General features: G+C 40.0%; 1 protein-coding gene across 1 annotated transcript in view; it reads left to right on the top strand.

The window, feature by feature from the left end:
• The window catches only part of LOC121715680, a 45,370-nt gene that overhangs the window by 27,310 nt on the left and 552 nt on the right, over positions 1–17,508 (top strand). The window contains exons 6-8 of the mRNA XM_042101565.1: positions 12,308–12,434; positions 13,583–13,646; positions 13,815–13,856. Coding sequence (XP_041957499.1) covers positions 12,308–12,434; positions 13,583–13,646; positions 13,815–13,856 — 233 coding nt within the window. The remainder of the gene's footprint in view (positions 1–12,307; positions 12,435–13,582; positions 13,647–13,814; positions 13,857–17,508) is intronic.

Below are 17,508 nucleotides of genomic sequence, written 5' to 3'. Positions count from 1 at the left end.
ATCCTGGCACAGCAAAGCTTGGCATGACATTTAGCCAAAAGCTGCCGACCAAATCATCTCCACAAAAAGCTAATCAGAGAGCCTCTGAATCATAGTACACTATTTCTATCACTATCACTATTTGATTTTCCTCAGCCATTTCCATTTAGGAAATTACCAGTGAAAGGTGATAGCATGTCAATGTAAATCACTCCACAAACAGGTGGCGACATTAGTGCACTGTCACCAGCCGCACATTTTTAACTGGCAAGCATGGGATAAACAATGGATTTTATTGAGCTGACAAAACAGAACTGAATCGTAATCTACACAGCAGAGTTCAATGTGTGTGTGCAGGGTTGTATTGAAAACAATGGAATCTAATGGAATAGAACGTTGAAAGCAGAGTGTGCCCCACTCATATCAGAGCCCATGTGCTTAACATGTGGTGGAACCAGTGATCATGCGATAGCTCAAACAGTCTCAGTTGATGTGTATTTTACAATACAGGTGATGTTTTGAGTTGTTTTGATGGTGCTAATTAGGTCTGGTAGTTGGTTAAAAGCTTATCCAATAGCTTCAAATTAAATCTTGGCCAAATCATGGCCAATTACTTTACCATGGAGACTGAGGCCACAAGTATATTTTGAGGGCAGAATGAATGGACTGGTAACATCTCAGATGACAACATGATGACCCAAGATACAATACCATAGTGAACCAGAAGTCGGACTGTAAATCTTCAGTACTTCTATCTTCCATCATGCCAAACTCAGGGTCACCCCGTCTATTTATATCTCTTACTCGTTAATTTATTTATTTTTGTAATGAAATGGATTTGTCGTGTTGAGTGCCTATATGCAGAAAAAACATAATGCTTTCCTGACTTCCATATTTGCTTACTTCTCATCAAGCCTAAATAACTGAAATAATCATTTTTAATTACCACCGGCATTCTCTTTTCTCATGTCTTCCTGATGCATAATGCACAGCATGTGTTGAACCCTAGTCCTACTCTATTCCATATTATTAATTCATGCCACCGCGCATGTTAATTGAACATGAATCACACATTAAATGAACACGCTGTAATCTGAAAGTAATGTGGAGGACTTGAAGCAGAAACATTTTTCTAGCATCTTCCGGCTACTCACAAAGATGAAATCACCATCGTAGCAACAGTTTTTTTCAGTTGCTTTGGTGCATTTCTTAGATCTTAATTGAAATTTTCAGAAATACTAGCTTAACCTCCACATCATTGTGCATATCATAAAAGCAATTTCCCATTACTTCAAACAAATAGCAAATGCTTTTACATGCAATTTTTACATTATCAATGGCTAATGCCATGTCACCATTATACAAGTTATCTTTTGAATAGAGAAAGTGTTGAACCAGTTCTTATTTGTAATCTGTCAATATAATGTTTTTTTTTTTCATATCTATGACATTTTTTGAAAAGAATTGCTGCACTGTGGAACAGTTTGGTCTTATTTCTGTATGATAATGAATCAGATGTTCTGGCAACAAACTACCGTACCAACAGTACCTTATTTAAAATGAATACTGTCTGATCTACTACAAATCTCCCTCATAGAGTTATGTAACTTTTTACTGTTGAAATTGATATGCCTTCGAAGGTAATCCACTGTGTGGTGCTGCTGGCACAAATTGTTTCGAGAAATAAACGTGAACAATGAGTCAAGCAACTGAGAAAAACTGCAATGGACCCTTAGCTAGGCTACTAAAGGGGAGTATGTAAATAACATGCATCAATATTGCTGCTGCAATTTGCAGGGCACATGGACTCCTACCTGGAGGGTCTTTTGTTTATATTATGTTATTTTAATTGGGTCCAAGGAGAGTAATGGACAGCATGTCTGTTTGAAGACAAGAGACGTGTGAGCCATTGGAACGTATTGGCTGATTTTCATGTGCCTATAGGAAGAATGGGAGATTAAAAAGCCAGCATAACCCACTTAAATCTTAAACTCGTTACATGAAAAAATGGCCAATTAGTCTATGCTCTTGGACGCGCTTCCCCTCTCTGTATAATTAAAATGGTTTTGCAGACGGGAAGGCCATACTGGTCACTAATGCACAAGGAGTCCCAGGCAAGAAACTCTTACACTAATGCCTGATGTTCAACTGAATTACATGTATTGTTATTTTGTAAGCAGGGCAATGACTTTGAAGGTCATGCCAACAGCTTCCCGAAAGTTAAAGTTGTGAACACCCCCCCCCCCCCCCCATACCGAAAAAGGAACCGTCCACCGCACTAATTATGGCTTATCAGTTACCAGTTGGCACTGTTATGAAGCGCTGCTTGATTCCCAGTTCCATTTTTCTCATTCTCACCGAGACAAAATGGATGGAATGTTGTCCAGCTTGGTGAAGCTACACTGATTGCTTTACACTGGTGAAAGTTCATTGTTTGGTCCAATTAAATATCTTCCATGGGTTGAATGCATTTTATGCATAATAAAATGCAAGAAATGGATTACTAATAGTATGTGCGTTTTATTACAGGAACAAATGGTCCCCATTTCAGTTTATTATGTTCACTTCCATAATGAAGTATTAAAATTAATTTGATTTAAATTTGGCAACACATATTGATACACTCTATTGTATGTTGACTGTACTTACTTTCTTAAGTTTATCAATGCTATTATACCCAGTGCAGTATGCAAAGACTGTTTAGAGGTTTTAAAGTCAACCCACAAAACAACAAAAGATTACCATTTAAACAAGATGATTAATGAAGGGAGACAGTTTGTAAGTTTGTATGTTAACCTGGTAAGAGATCATTACTAATATTATAAAATACAAAATAATCTGTGAAATGTATTTAAAATACTCATGCTTATCAATCAGACAATGAGAAAAGACAACAGCAGGTGATGTGAATAATGACTTTTCTTGTTGTGTGCAGTGCTGACAGAGAGATGGGTGTGCGTATGTGAGGTTTAGTGAAGCAGTGCCCTGGACACTGCGTCCATCAGCTGAGCCTCATTATTCCGCATGCATTGTGAGTGGCTGAGGCCGCTCCTTGGAGATCCTGCGGAGAGGAGCTTCTCTCCCATTTTCTCCTGTGTTTGTTTGGAGATCCTTTACTCTGACATGGTCCAGGAAGGTTATGGGAAAGAGTTCATGCATCATTCATGATTCCTGCTGACTTCCTGCCTGCCAAGACTGCACCCCCCCCCTCTCTTTCTCTCTCTCTTGTTCTGAGGTCCTGCCTCTCTCCACTCTGTCTCCCTCTCTTGTCTTTCTTGTCTCTCTCTCCATTACTCTCCCGCTCTCTCTTTCTCTGTCATCCCCCTGTAATTCTCTCCTTAAAATCCAGTGACAGTTGGTAGTAGGTTTAGTAGTTAGGGCTTCATCATGCCTATTTCAATTCAGTTGTATGTCCAGTGTGATCATACATCTCAACATGCTTCTATGTTTTATTCCTCACCTATCTCTCTAATTCCATGAGTTATTATGCATGTAATATATGAGTAAACACTAAAAACAACTACACACATAAGTGTAACAAGGTTTATTTCTTGGGGTGAGAACTAGTATTAGCAACATATACTGTATACAGATACCTTTTGTATATTCTCATGCAAAGCATTGAGTAGCAAAACAAAATGTTCTGACCAAAAACTGACCAAACCCATTAGATGATAATGTGTAATTTATATTTTCTCCTGTGAAATGAATGTTTAGATAGTGACCCCCCCCCCCCCACCCCACCCCAACCCCAGCCATTCTCTCTCATTCATCCATTCTCAGTTGTTATTTTTCTGTTTCCCATGCAGCTATGTTATAGATAGATAGATAGATAGATAGATAGATAGATAGATACTTTATTGATCCCCAAGGGGAAATTCAAGTTATTGTTGTTGTTGTTGTGTGTGTTGTTGTTGTTGTATTGTGTTTAAAGAAATTCCTTTCAAATGGTGCCGTCATGTGCAATATACACATATTCATGAGTAAAGCAGTGTGACATATATGTATACAACTATTTGCTTTTAAACACAGTCATCTCTGTCTTCCAATACATACAAAATATGTGTATCATTTTTATTGAAGGCATGACTCAAAGTAATTAAGCTTACAGTTTTTTTCCCATTGCTAAAACACAATTTTGCAAACTAGACTAGTTTTATCAAAATTCACACACAATTCACAAAACCACACACGCAAACAACAAAATACCTCATATATCCTGGAAATGAAGCACTGCAACCAAAACTACATATAGCATGATCAAAATTTGCACCACATGGTACACACTTCATTCATATTACCAGATTTTTGTCTAACCAACTACACACTGTTGGGCATAATGAAAAGCACTCTCACTTTTAGTATGCTTTGCCATAATACTTAAATAGTTCAAATTGTAAAAAGTTCTTCACATGCACAGAAATATTTGCAGATACACATGCATGCTGTTGAAACATTTTTTTTCACCAAATAAGTCAGTGCAACATCTGCACATATATTGGCCAATTAGCTCATGTAGTGTCATTTTGAATGGCAGTATTTTGAAATGGCAAACATTGTTGTGTCTTATGCAGAGAACCCTGTTCAGGGCATTTAAATGGCAAAATGTGTGTAAAGCAGAAAATGTGACTTTTGGAGACTTGAGAAGAGGTTTTGCTCTATGTGTGTCAGTTTAAATAATTGTGCTATGTGTGTCATTTTAGGGTTAGCAATTGGAAAAAAACTGTAATTAAACATAAGCACCCTTGATTTATATTAAATCATTACATTTTCTGCTTACACACTACATTTTTGCCTGTCACACAATTTTCTAAACATATCTTTCAAACACCATAACCTCACACCAAATCTGCAAAACCATACCATTTTTCTCAGTGTTTCATTCAGCTTTCAACTTCCAGCTTTCAAAATAAAACACATTTTGCAAAACACCACACACAATTTTCTACCTAACACACAAAAATCTAACAGGAAGTAACTTGATTTCGTTTTTCAAACACAACCTATCAAAATGCCACACTTATTCGCCACTTATTCACTCTACTTTACTGAACACCTTTTGATCATTGCCTTAGTATAGGCCTATGAATAGATACTGTTTACAGTACTCTATAATTAGACCCTTTACAGTTTTTCTTGATCGCTTTAATGCTTGGGTCAACTCTGACATCATGTCAGAACAAAAGCAAAACAGAACAAACGGCTATTACTCTCTCAAAACATTTAAAACATGCAGCAAAAGCTAATTTTGCCTTCAAACACCACAACATTGTTGCCAATCTTTAATCAATCATTACACACTGGACAACAAAATAAAAAATACAGCCATCAATATGAACCAGTGCAGCCTTACATGTCATGTTTACGTGCCAGTGGCATTTCTTTGCTTTACATAGGCCTAGTATGTGCTACATGCCACTGGAATCTAAATGAAGAAATACTCAAAATGCCAATGCCATGTCATTATTGGTCATATAGGGATTGTCAAACTTTAACTTTCCCATTTCTTCTTGAAGCCGAAATAAATCTGAGGATGTTTATTCGGATGCTTGGTTTTTACTGCAGGTACGTTAATCTTATAATATCAATAAGGACCTAGGTAATGTTACCGTTAGCGTTGGTTGAGTGATGGAGGCAGGGCTCTCAAGTTTTGAAGTTTGCTAGGAGTGAGACTTTGTTTCTCAGGGACTGTGCCAATGCCACGCCCCCTTCCTCTGATCGAAGTACATGAAAGTCCTACGTCTGCTTGAACTACTCGTGGCGCCACGCCCCCTCCCCCCGATCAACAGACCCACCCTCCCCATGTCCCATCGACCCAGCTTCATGAGAGAGCACAAATTCCTTTATTTCAAACACACTGTTTTATTTATTCTAGAACCCTATAGTAAATAATAATAAATAATAATAACATAAATTCTAATAATAATTTCACCCAAATGGGCCCTTTGAACAGCAGTGGCTCATTCTGCTCTAAACAAACAGAAAACAACCAAATGAGAAAAAGCACATTTAGCCCCAAAATGGTCTCTTGAACAGTGGTGGTTCTGTCCGTGTGTGTGTGTGTGTGTGTGTGTGTGTTTATGAGTGATGTGTGTTGTAAGTGTTTGTGGCAGATATTGATGCCTTTGATGACTGATACTGGGGGCTCCCATTTAAAGCACTGTGGTTCATTATGACGTAACTGACTGGGTCCTCAACACGTGCCTTCAGGCGCATCACTGCAAACCTCAATCTGATGCAGGTTATGTAGACCAGCCTTTCTCAAACTTCTTTGACCTGAGGCCCAGTCATGGCAGACTTTGGGGTCATAGGGCTCATCTACACGTACCCAACCCCACTCCCTCCAAATTAAATTGTCATTATCATTATCACAATCATTATTATGCCTATATTGTTATACATGCACTTTCACTTAAATGTTTTGTGACATGCACATCAGAGGACTGCTTTACTAATGTAAGATATAATTAGTGTCATTGCTTTTGCATGGTTGCATGATGCTTGCATAAGAAAAGAAATACTTCTCAAAACAGCAACAATTATATGGGTGCTATTGTTTTGGGATGTTTCCCTCATGCAAGCATCATACATTGGTAGGAAATGGAGGAAAAAAAGACATGTTTTTTAATGAAGTTTAATTTGAATGCCTGAATGTAAGGATTCAGAAAACACAATACCAGCTTTTTTAGCAAGCAAAATCACTGATCTGTTGATCTTTAACAGATAGAAAGAAGGCTACAATAGCTTTTGGCCACGTTATATTCAAATTTGACTATACAATACTCAGTGCTATGTATTACACAGTCTGTGCTCAGTTTCTATGGAAGTTCCAAAAATCAACGTTGTTCTATTAAGTGTCGTTATTACACAATTAAATAGCATTCAACAGGTTGAAGCGGAGCTTTGGTACCAACGTTATCGATTAGTTTCAGTTTCTCTCGCGCAGACGCCTGCATTGAATGAACGCTCATACCACCACTTTATTGTAGCTATGGCTCCATGTTTAATGACATCGATAGCAGAAACGTTTGTTTTCTTTTTTTGTCGGTCCGCGGTATCTTGATCAACTGCGCAGCAAATTATCAGACGAAGCACCGGGCCTAATTTCACTCCACGACTCCGAAGACCAGCAGTCTTCACATTGCGGACCCATGCACATCAAAACAAAAATAATTCCTGATTGGTTGAGAAATCCTATTTTCTGATTGGCCGATAGGTTAGTAACTGAACAACAGCTCTCTGAGCTGAATGAGCGCACAGACAGCAACGTTGTGTGACACGTTTGTAAAATATAGCCCTTAGAAATTTCTGAGCGGGCAAGTTAACAATTTCTCGGAGTGAGAAATGCCATGTGTGGCGTGTGAGCGTGTGAAGTCATTGAAATGCGTGTGTCTCACGCTCAATGCGTGAGACTTGAGAGGTCTGGATGGAGGCCAATTTGATTGATTGCATTTGTAGAAAACTATAAATGCGGTTATACCAAACAAATTGATAGCAGCACTGTAATTGTATCTTTCGACTGTCATTTGTTGCACATGCTACAAAAATCATTCTGTGCAATGGAAGATTTACCAACGTTACACCGGTCTGATACAGTGTTGCCTACATGCGTGAGACTGAGACTCCTGTTTATTTTGTTTTAAGTGCTTGCAGGGTGTGAGAGGGGAATCGATGTGCTTTGATTCCAGCTTGGTAGTTGTAGTCTGTGAAATTAAAAAGCATGTGTGTGTGAAGTATCCAAACAATGACACCTTCATTTCATTATGGCTGCTTTAGCAACACACCTTAAGCTACTGTGTAGTGGGTCTCATTTAGAAGTGGCTACTTCATTCGCGCTTTCCTTGACTCATGGAGCTGCGTGAATTTTATTACAACTTTTCGCCACGATATGGCAGTTTAAGTCCGCTTGATACTGTAAGGCGTAAGCCATTGGTTTCCAAAGGAGATTTTATTTGTGTCGCCAGCATAGCCTATTGACAATTTATGTTGTAAATAGGCCTACCTTATAAGCCTACCTGTAGCTTAGGGAAGCTAACAGCTTTCTATTAGGATCTAGTTTGTTAGTTACAGTTTTGTCATAACTCCCTGATGCATTTTTGCATTTAGAATAGCCAGAGCGTGGATATCTCAATCGGAAAATTAAACAATATCTGGGTGAACCCAGCCCTATCTGCCCGCTATTTATTTTTTTATTTCTTAAAAGATTAAGCTTGGTCTGGTGAAAGCCAGACTAGCCATGGGCCTCAGTTACACAATGCAAGGGAACATGAATCAGCCTATATTTGCACGAACAATAACGGACAACAGCTCTTCAACTTTGGCCCGTTAAAATGTGTATGAACAGTCTAGCGACGCATTTCATCAAGGCCCAATTGGACATGTCAGTTATTTGCACCACTGGTTAGATGTAAAACAGCATTTCGTTTCAGACTACTGTTACTTAATTTGTGCATTAACAATAACGTTTCAGACTACTGTTACTTAATTTGTGCATTGACAATAAAGTAGGCTATTACATGAACTAAAGATGACTAAAATCTTATGTAGAAGAAGAAAAATTCACAAAAAATCCATCCATCCAAAAATGACCTTTGTTTTTGATAGCTGTTGAAAACGGCATGGAACTGACAGAGATGTTTTTGTTTATAAATAAATAAATAACATTATGCTGATACCTTTTGCTTTTCCCAAATACAATGTAGCCTACAGGTGTAAGTGACCTTTCATCAATCCAGTTGCAATGGATGAACTGTGATGAACTGCCCTACTTGTGATTGTTTAGAGATTTTAAAGGTTTTATAACAATGCTACATCTTCTTTGGCTATTCTACAATCTATTCACCTTTTCAGCACCAGTAGGCTACTTTCTGTGCAGCCGCACACACACACTCAGGCATGCCAAACAAGCATACACAAAAGTTTCAAGAGTGGGGGATGGAGTAAAATATGGAGACAAATTGAAGTGTGATTTATTTTCGCGGAACGGATGTACAGGACTGAGCGGCGGTCATATTTTGTACCGCTATGCGGTACATCTAGTTTTTACAAACTTTGGCTGAAAACTGAAATACCGAGAAATATATATATCAAAATACAGAAACAAATGACATGTATTGGGAATATAACAAATGTGTTCAAATTCTCATCACCATCACTCATTGTCCATTCGTTTGCGACGATAGGGCCACAGGTTCTTATCCACATCAGATTCGATATTTTCTCTTGCAATGCATCAAGGGGAAAACCTCCTTGCATGGCGTATTCAGCCTTGATATTCTTCGGCACCTATTTCCTGGGCAGCGGCAGTCATGGCATCTAGCAGGGGTTTCCGGTCATAGGGGCGGTGATCGTAAGCTTTTCACCTCCAAGTGCTGCAAACCATCACTAAGCGAGAATGGTGGTAGGCCACGTTGTCCTAGATGATGACAAACAGAGGCATGCCAGGCCTCAGCAGCCCTCTGTTAAGGTGGTAGTCGGTCATGTAGTGCTTCGAGAAAAATTATCAGACGTTTGTATGTTGTGAGGGCCGATTGTAGGAATTTGGCACAGGACACCACCATTGGAGACGGCAGCACACATAGTTATATTAGCGCCCCTCTGTCCTGGCACTGTGACAGCGGCCCTGTGCCCAATGATGTTCCTTCCACGTCTCCTCACTTTTGAGTTGTTGAATAGATGTGCCTTCTCAGCTTCAAGCTCCATTATTCTCTAAAGGAAAAGACAAAATCAGAAAAAAAAAATATTCCAGTTGCTTGTAATTGTATGGTATATGCAAGGCATTGACTTCAGTTCAGCATTCTGGACTTCCTAACCAACAGACCGCAGTCTGTTAGGTTAGATAATCTCACCTCCTCAACCCTCACCCTGAACACTGGCGTACCACAGGGCTGTGTGCTGAGCTCTTTCCTTTACTCCCTCTTCACCTACGACTGCACACCTGTACATGACTCTAACATCATTGTCAAGATTTCAGACAACACTACGGTGATTACTCTCATCAGCAACAACAGTGAGACGGCCTACAGGGAGGAGGTCCAGCACCAAACACCGTGGTGCACCGACCACAATAGCTCTCAACACCAAGAAGACCAAAGAGCTCATTTTGGGCTTCAGGAAGTCAAAAGCTAGCACATACACCCCCATTCTCATCAACAGGACTAAGGTGGAGCCGTGTGACCACCTTACTGGGTGTCCACATCTCTGAGGACCTCTCTTGGACCCTCAACACCTCCACCCTGATCAAGAATGCTCACCAGCATTTCTTCTTCCTGAGGAGACTAAAGAAGGTCCACCTGACTCCTCAGCACCTGGTGAACTTCTACCGCTGCACCATTAAGAGCATCCTCACCAACTGGGTCACAGTATGGTATGGCAACTGCTCTGCCTCCGACCGTAAAGCACTTCAGATGGTGGTGAAAACTGCCCAACGAATCACAGGTTCCTCACTCCATTGAGGCCATCCAGGGCAAGCGATGCATGCGTAAGGCGTGCAACATCATCAAAGACTGTTCTCACCCCAACCACAGACCGTTCATCCCACTCCCTTCTGGGAGGCTTTACAGGTCTCTCCACTCCCGAACCAGCAGGTTGAAAGGAAGATTCTTCACTGTGGCTGTCACCCTACTGAACTCTAGCTCTGCTGGTACTGTTACTACACTGCACATAATTACATATACATATCTGTATAGACGGTTCATACGGTCGTCTCTGTTCAAAACTCTCAGTTGAACAAAGTAAACTTAACCAAATAACAAACTTAGGCTACGTTTATACGGTGACGATGAAAAGAGAAGACGCAGAAGTGGCGTCTCTTCTTCATTTAGACGAGCATTGTCAGGGGGAAATCTTTGTTTATATGAAGATGCAAGAGTATGTGATATTCGATTGGATATGCATTCCAGACCGCTGGGTGGTGGTGTGATAGAACCCCGGTACGTCACGCGCAGACGTGTAAACGAAAGGCACTTATGATAAAATATTTTGTCGTCTTCCTTCGCAATCGTCCTCGTATAAACGGCCCCTTAAACACAAACTAACAAATTATAAAACAAGTAAGATGTTAAAAACATCAGAAAAACAATACAGAAAATGTAAAGAAAATAAAACAAACCCCAAATAAAGGAAAGAAATAAGAGGGGGAGAGAGAGAAAGAGAGCAAGGCCTCCTCCAGAAGAGTGAGCAGGCAGTGCAGAGCAGTACCTCGCCAGGAATTTGTCTTCTTTGAATGGAACCAACACATTCTTTTTCAGAAGCAAGAAACGGTTCTATGGCACAAACACTAACTAAATAATCATTTGATCACATAGATATTTAACCATTTAGATTTTTGCCTTATGTCCCTCCGCTTTCTAACTTATGTTGAAGAATGTCGATCAGTTTTATGAAATGGATGATGTATGTTATTATTCACACATATAGGGCTCTACTTTGGCAATCTAAAACGCATGGTCAGTGGTGAATAGATTAAATACGTTTAGGGTTGTGTCCAGTCCACATTCGGAGTAAGCAGGCAGCGCAGAGCAGTACCTCGCCAGCCCAAGAGAGCAAAGAAGAGAAGAGTGAGAATTATAAATACCAGTAGCAAGCACAAGTATTCACAAAAGTTTCTTCCACTTTCAACTGATATTAAATATATTATTTTTTGTTAATCATTTTACAGCCAGCGACAGAGACTCATGAGGATCAGGGATTGACCAATTAGAAATGGAAAGACACCAATACACATGTTAATTGTCTGTTAAAGAGCTAACACACGGAGTGGACAAAAAGGCAGCTCCTATCAGGCTGAATAGTGATGCCCTGTAACTAAATTAAGATTCTACATTATGTCTCATTGTACGCTAAATCTGGAAAGGGAGAAAGAGGAAATGTGTTTAGGCGTAGTGCATTCCGTGATCATACACTTGGCCCACTTTCGAGCCCCACAGGTAGCTCAGTCTGCAATGATATGATTAGTGCTGAAAAATGAATGGCCCTGTACATAGTTGCTCCAATTCTGTCAATGGCTCCCCACGGAGAAGACAAACAAGATGGTGTTTCCATAAAAAAAAAAACAATCCTTTTTAGCAACCTCTTTGGGGAAATGAGGACTAGGATATCTATGGCGACTGCCTATTTAACACAGAACACATCATTTTCAACATCACTTTGAAAGGTTAAGTCCATGGGCACATAATATTTTGTATGGGGACATCACACTATCTATTGCTTACATACCACTCAAAAAATAGAAAGTAGATAGCATGTAGTAGAAAAAAAATACAATGGTCTTTTCATGACCCCTCCATGTATCCCTCTAGCACTACACGAGACTCTCCCTACCTCTCAGATCCTCCCCACGCCGACCCACAACCTCCAGGCTTCCCAGCAACCCTCAGTCGCCAAGCTGCTCTCCAAAGGCAGAAGGGTGCAAAGGGATGCAGAGGGCCTCTGATGAACCGGGGGTCTCCTGTTCTGTAGGTAGAGCTCTCCCTCCTCACAGTTATGCTCCTTTTTCTGAAGCTCTACACGTATAATGTGTGCGTGATGGAAACATATGGTTATGTAATTGGGTTACACTTTACTTGACAGAATCGACATAAGAGTGACATGACACTGTCATGAACGTGTCATAAACAAGTCATAAACATTTATGACATAACGCTTCTGTCATTAAGTGTCATTCGGTTTTTGTCATAACAAATTGGGGTTAGGATTAGGGTTAGAGGTTAGGGTTAGGGTTTAGGTTCATGTGTCATGACAGTGTCATGTGTTCATGACAGTGTCATGTCACTATTATGTCGATACTGTCAAGTAAAGTATTACATGTACAGTAATTGCTGTGAACATGCCACACCTGATATTTCACATAGGTGTGACCTGATATCAATGAAAAAGCTAACACAGCACCTCTGAAAACCACACTTTAACCAAGCTATTTCCAACATTGCCATTTTACTGGGTTTTACCCTCTAAAAGTCCTGTGGAGTTCATAGAAATAACCTCAAATTAGTGATCTGCAATTAGATAAAAGTGTAGATTAATATACGGATGTGAATTGTCTTACCTTTCTAGTAGCTTGCAAAAGCACATCTCTTCATATCTCTTGTTGAGCATGCTACCAAAACATACAACACAAATGTCAGTGCATGTGTCTCTTTTGCTATAACATTGAGAATACTGTTTAGACATAATTTAGATAATAGTTTAGAATGCTATAGACTTACTAAACAGATGGAATTCTACTACACAACTTCAACAAAAAGTAACTATCATCAAAAATGCAAAATCCTCCTTAAGCTCCTGGCACAATTACATTCTCTTTCCCTTGTTATGGGCAAAACATTGGCTCGCTACTGACAGTGGATTAATACAAAGTTGCCTATTCCAAAACCTATTTATTTGTCAGCCCATAATAAAAGGCATTTAAAAACATACAGGCTATTTCATTTGAAGTCTTTAATTGGTACCTGGTCTGCAGCTTAGAATGTGGCCACAAATACCTAAAAATAATTCATTATATTCCCAAATGTTTGCTGTTAGAATAATGCAATGTCTTTGTTGAAACAGATGTGTTTTTGTATGTTGGAAGAATGGCTCTTAGAATCTGTTCTTTTTGCTTTAGTGGGAACAGATGGTGTTATAATCAACAGGAGAGCTTGGTGGAGGCCACTCTTCAATTCTCACAGGTCAGTTAATTTCCACTTATGTCCATGCCAGTAAAACCTCTTTGCTAGTCTGTTTTCCTCAGTGTTTTAGCTGTAGATCATCCACATGTAGCCAACAATCACTATGTAGGAGAAAACACTCACTATCTCCCCATATGCTAGTTCATTCTAACAGCTATGTTGACTTAGGAACAGCAGAGGCCGCCTGAAATATTCCTGGCAACATTGAAGGTAAATGTGTTAAACATTTCTAGAACTGCGTTCTAACAGATTATTTTGGTAAACATCACATGACTGTGAATTTCCTTGACCAGATAGGCCTGTATTGTTTCCAGAAGTATCTTGTTTTTTTCTCAACTGAGTGGCAAGACGTTTTGTATAACATTCTGCTCATGGAGAGCTTATTGCTTAGCCTGCCTAGAATACTCCGGATCTCTTGATTAAGCATGTTTACATGCAACAGATGTTGGCCAAAATGCTACACAATGAACAAAAATAAGATTGGATAAAATGTAGATGAGCTAAGAGCTTAGTGAATAAAATAATAATCATTTGTAATAGCTCAGCATAAAGTGCATACAAGTGCAGTAAGAAAATGAGATTGAAAGGCTCTATAGATAAGATATCAGGAAGACCTTGACTCAAACATGGACATGAGCAATAGGCCGTTTTTGACAGCATTTGAAAGAACTGAGAGTGGGAGAGGACTCAATGGAGCGTTTAGTGTTCAGTTTCCAGGCCATGCTGTATAAGCCAGGGTCATCCATTGACCTTAGCCTTGACTCTAAATTCTTAGTTTCAAAAGAAAAGTTATTAGGCCGAGATCTTAGTGGCTCTTGGGCGGAAAATCTTAGCTTCAAAAAATAAGTTATTGGGCTGGAGAAAATAAGCTTCAAATCTTTATGGACAAGGGACTGAATGGTTTGTAAGGCCTTAGATGGAATGCACTAAAATTGAAGAATTTTGCTATTTCAGATATCAAGGCTAGATGAAAGATACTACAAGTATATGGGAGTCTTAAAAGTAGAGTGTGTAGTATTCACGGTAATCTATTGACAGAAATGGAGCACTTCACATCTGCAAGTAGACAGGCCATCTTTCACAACAGACCAAAGCAAAACACTGGCTTCATAGTGAATCTGCTGTCACTTTATGACTATCTTATTTCTCCCACACGATTGGAAATAGAATTACTTTGGTTGCAGTTTAGCAAATTCACCACACTGTAGCTGCAGGAATTGTTTGTATGTCTGTTTAAGAGCTAACTCGTACTCGAGTCTGTTTAAAGAGCTAATTCATAACAGAGTCCAGCCATGATGCAGGTCTAAGAGTTGACACTTTTATTGGCCTTAAGATTGTGAGGGGAAGGATATCAAGGGGCTACTGTCACCAGATTTCTCTGTCACCAGCTTTCTCTTGGTGATACATATTTTAATTATCTATCCTGAAGTGAGTTTTGCACTCTGCAGTAAAGCCCAAGACTTTCTGCTATGCTGACCTCAATATTAACATCAATATTATATTAACTAAGGATGACTGTGAAGTCCAGTGGGTAACAGTTTTCAAAAGAAGTGATGAGTTAAGTTTGTAAACTCTGAAAAGCTAATGAACAGTGATAGAATAAACAAACACAGGTCTTGTTGTAAGTAACCCATTAATTACCATGTACCGCATATTTAGAATGGCATGGAGATTCCCTTATCCTTCAAAGCAGGATACAGCTCAGCTGAACAAAGTGTAAGCTAATAAAGCATTTGTATTACTGGGCAATAGTGAAGTGTGGCGTCTGCGCCTTTTGTCTAGTATTGAGGTGTCATCTTTTCGTCTAATTGCGCTGTTATGTTCTATGATGCACGTTTTTATAGGTCTGTTGGTTTTGCCTACATATTGTTTATTATAATCAGATACACTTCCCCAGCAGTGTTACATGCGGTGCATTGTTTCATTTTGTAGGTCTTGTCTGTGATGGAGCTTGTGAACGAGGTGGTCTTTTTAGTGTTATTTTTACACGCAGCACACCCTTTGCACGGAAAGAAACCAGTGATGTTCCTTAAGCGTCCCTCCTTGTTCCGCTGGGTGGTGTGACAATCAGCTTTAACCAAGAAATCCCTCATGTTACTAGCCCTATAGTGGGAGAAGAGGGGAGGTTCAGAAAACAGCCTATAAAAGACCTATAAAAACACGCATCATAGAACATAACAGCGCAATTAGACGAAAAGATGAGAAATCGCCAGTAGCGAGACATTTCACTGAAGCCGGCCATCAGCTGGCCTCACTCGTCTTCACTGTTATAGAACAAGTGAAACCCACACGTAGAGGGGGGGATACTGAAAGAAGACTTTTACAAAGGGAATCCTTCTGGATTTTTACACTTAAAACTCTGCACCCTAGTGGTATTAATGATGAATTTAGTTTAACATGTTGGCTGTGATGGTTGAATAATGAACTAGGCCTACATGGATGCAAGATATCCGAAGTGCGATGTTGATGTTGATGATAATGATGAGGATGTGTACCTAGATTAATATATGCCCTATATATATTAATGTGCTTTTTCTATTTTCAAATATGGCATAGCCTCTTAAAACATTTTTTGTGACTGTATGTTTCTGTATACAAATGTGGTTATATCTCCTGTACATGTTTGTATGTAATTGTAATGATTTTTGATGTAATTTTGGTGATTCGGATATGTGACCCCGAATGCACTCATATGTCTTGGGGTTATTGGGTGATTGGCAGGCGAGCCAAATGGCCGCTGCGCCCTGTGACGCGTCACGTACAAGGAATACTGATGAAGGGCTAGACCCGAAACGTTTACCCCTTGTTTATGTGGCCTCTAACTGTTTTTTTCGGCTTTTTAAAATGCACTGTTGGAACTACTCAGCCCCTGTGTGCGATCTCCCCTTTCTTCACTTGAGTATTACTGGGCAATCAACATATGGTAATGAGCAGTTCAGAAGAAATTCAGATTCAGGAGAGGGCTGGAGCTACCATTGTATTTTCGGCTCTTGGAATGTATTAGTAAGTTTAAAAGTCCTTCTAGGCAAAATGCAGGCTTTCAGAAGTTTCAGTCTAATAGGTGTTCGGCTTGTCCCCACATGACAAAGTAGCTGATTTGTCTGTGATGTGATCAATCTGTGATGATCACCAAGAGCTGTGTCACTGTGTTGCTTATTATAGCCATGAACTGTGTGCACACTTCCCCAGTGTAACCTGCGTTGTGTTGAATGAACCGTGCGGCTCAGCCCTGCACTTGACTGGACTCAAACCTGCAAACAGCAGCACCTCGGATCGGGAGTCGTCGAGTACACTAGCAATCGAGGTAAAAGCCCAGACTGCTATCTCTCTCACTAGCATGACTCTAGCATGAAGGCGTCAGGAGGGAGGTTTACCAACGTACATACTGCACAGCTACAGACCAGCTGGCTACCGTTAAACTCTCCTCCCTAAACCTCACTCCCGATCCGGGTCATGACACCAATGCAACCTGTATTGTGTTGAACTGCATGGCTCAGCCCTGTGCTTCACCGGACTCGAAACCGCAAACAGCAGCACTTCGGATCAGTAGTCGAGCGCACTAGCAATCAAACTAAAAGCCCAGGCTGCTAGCTCTTTCACTAGCACGTGTCTTAAGGCGTCAGGAGGGAGGTTTACACAACATGCATACTGCACAGCTACTGAGCAGCTGGCTACCGTAACACCAGTAATTAGATGGGAATGGAGACCCAGTGAAGTAGCAAGAGTTATACAAATGGGATTTAACACTCAACATTACATTACAACAGAAAGTTTAAGAGCCACAGTGCAAACAAACAGTCTGGGTCTCCTGTGTGTAGTTGTGTACAATTTGGGGTTTAGACAAACTTGTAGGGGTTCCAGA

Source organism: Alosa sapidissima, chromosome 8, assembly GCF_018492685.1.
Source record: "Alosa sapidissima isolate fAloSap1 chromosome 8, fAloSap1.pri, whole genome shotgun sequence".
NCBI classification, from domain to species: Eukaryota; Metazoa; Chordata; class Actinopteri; order Clupeiformes; family Clupeidae; genus Alosa; species Alosa sapidissima.
This window is presented reverse-complemented; position numbering and strand designations above follow the sequence as displayed.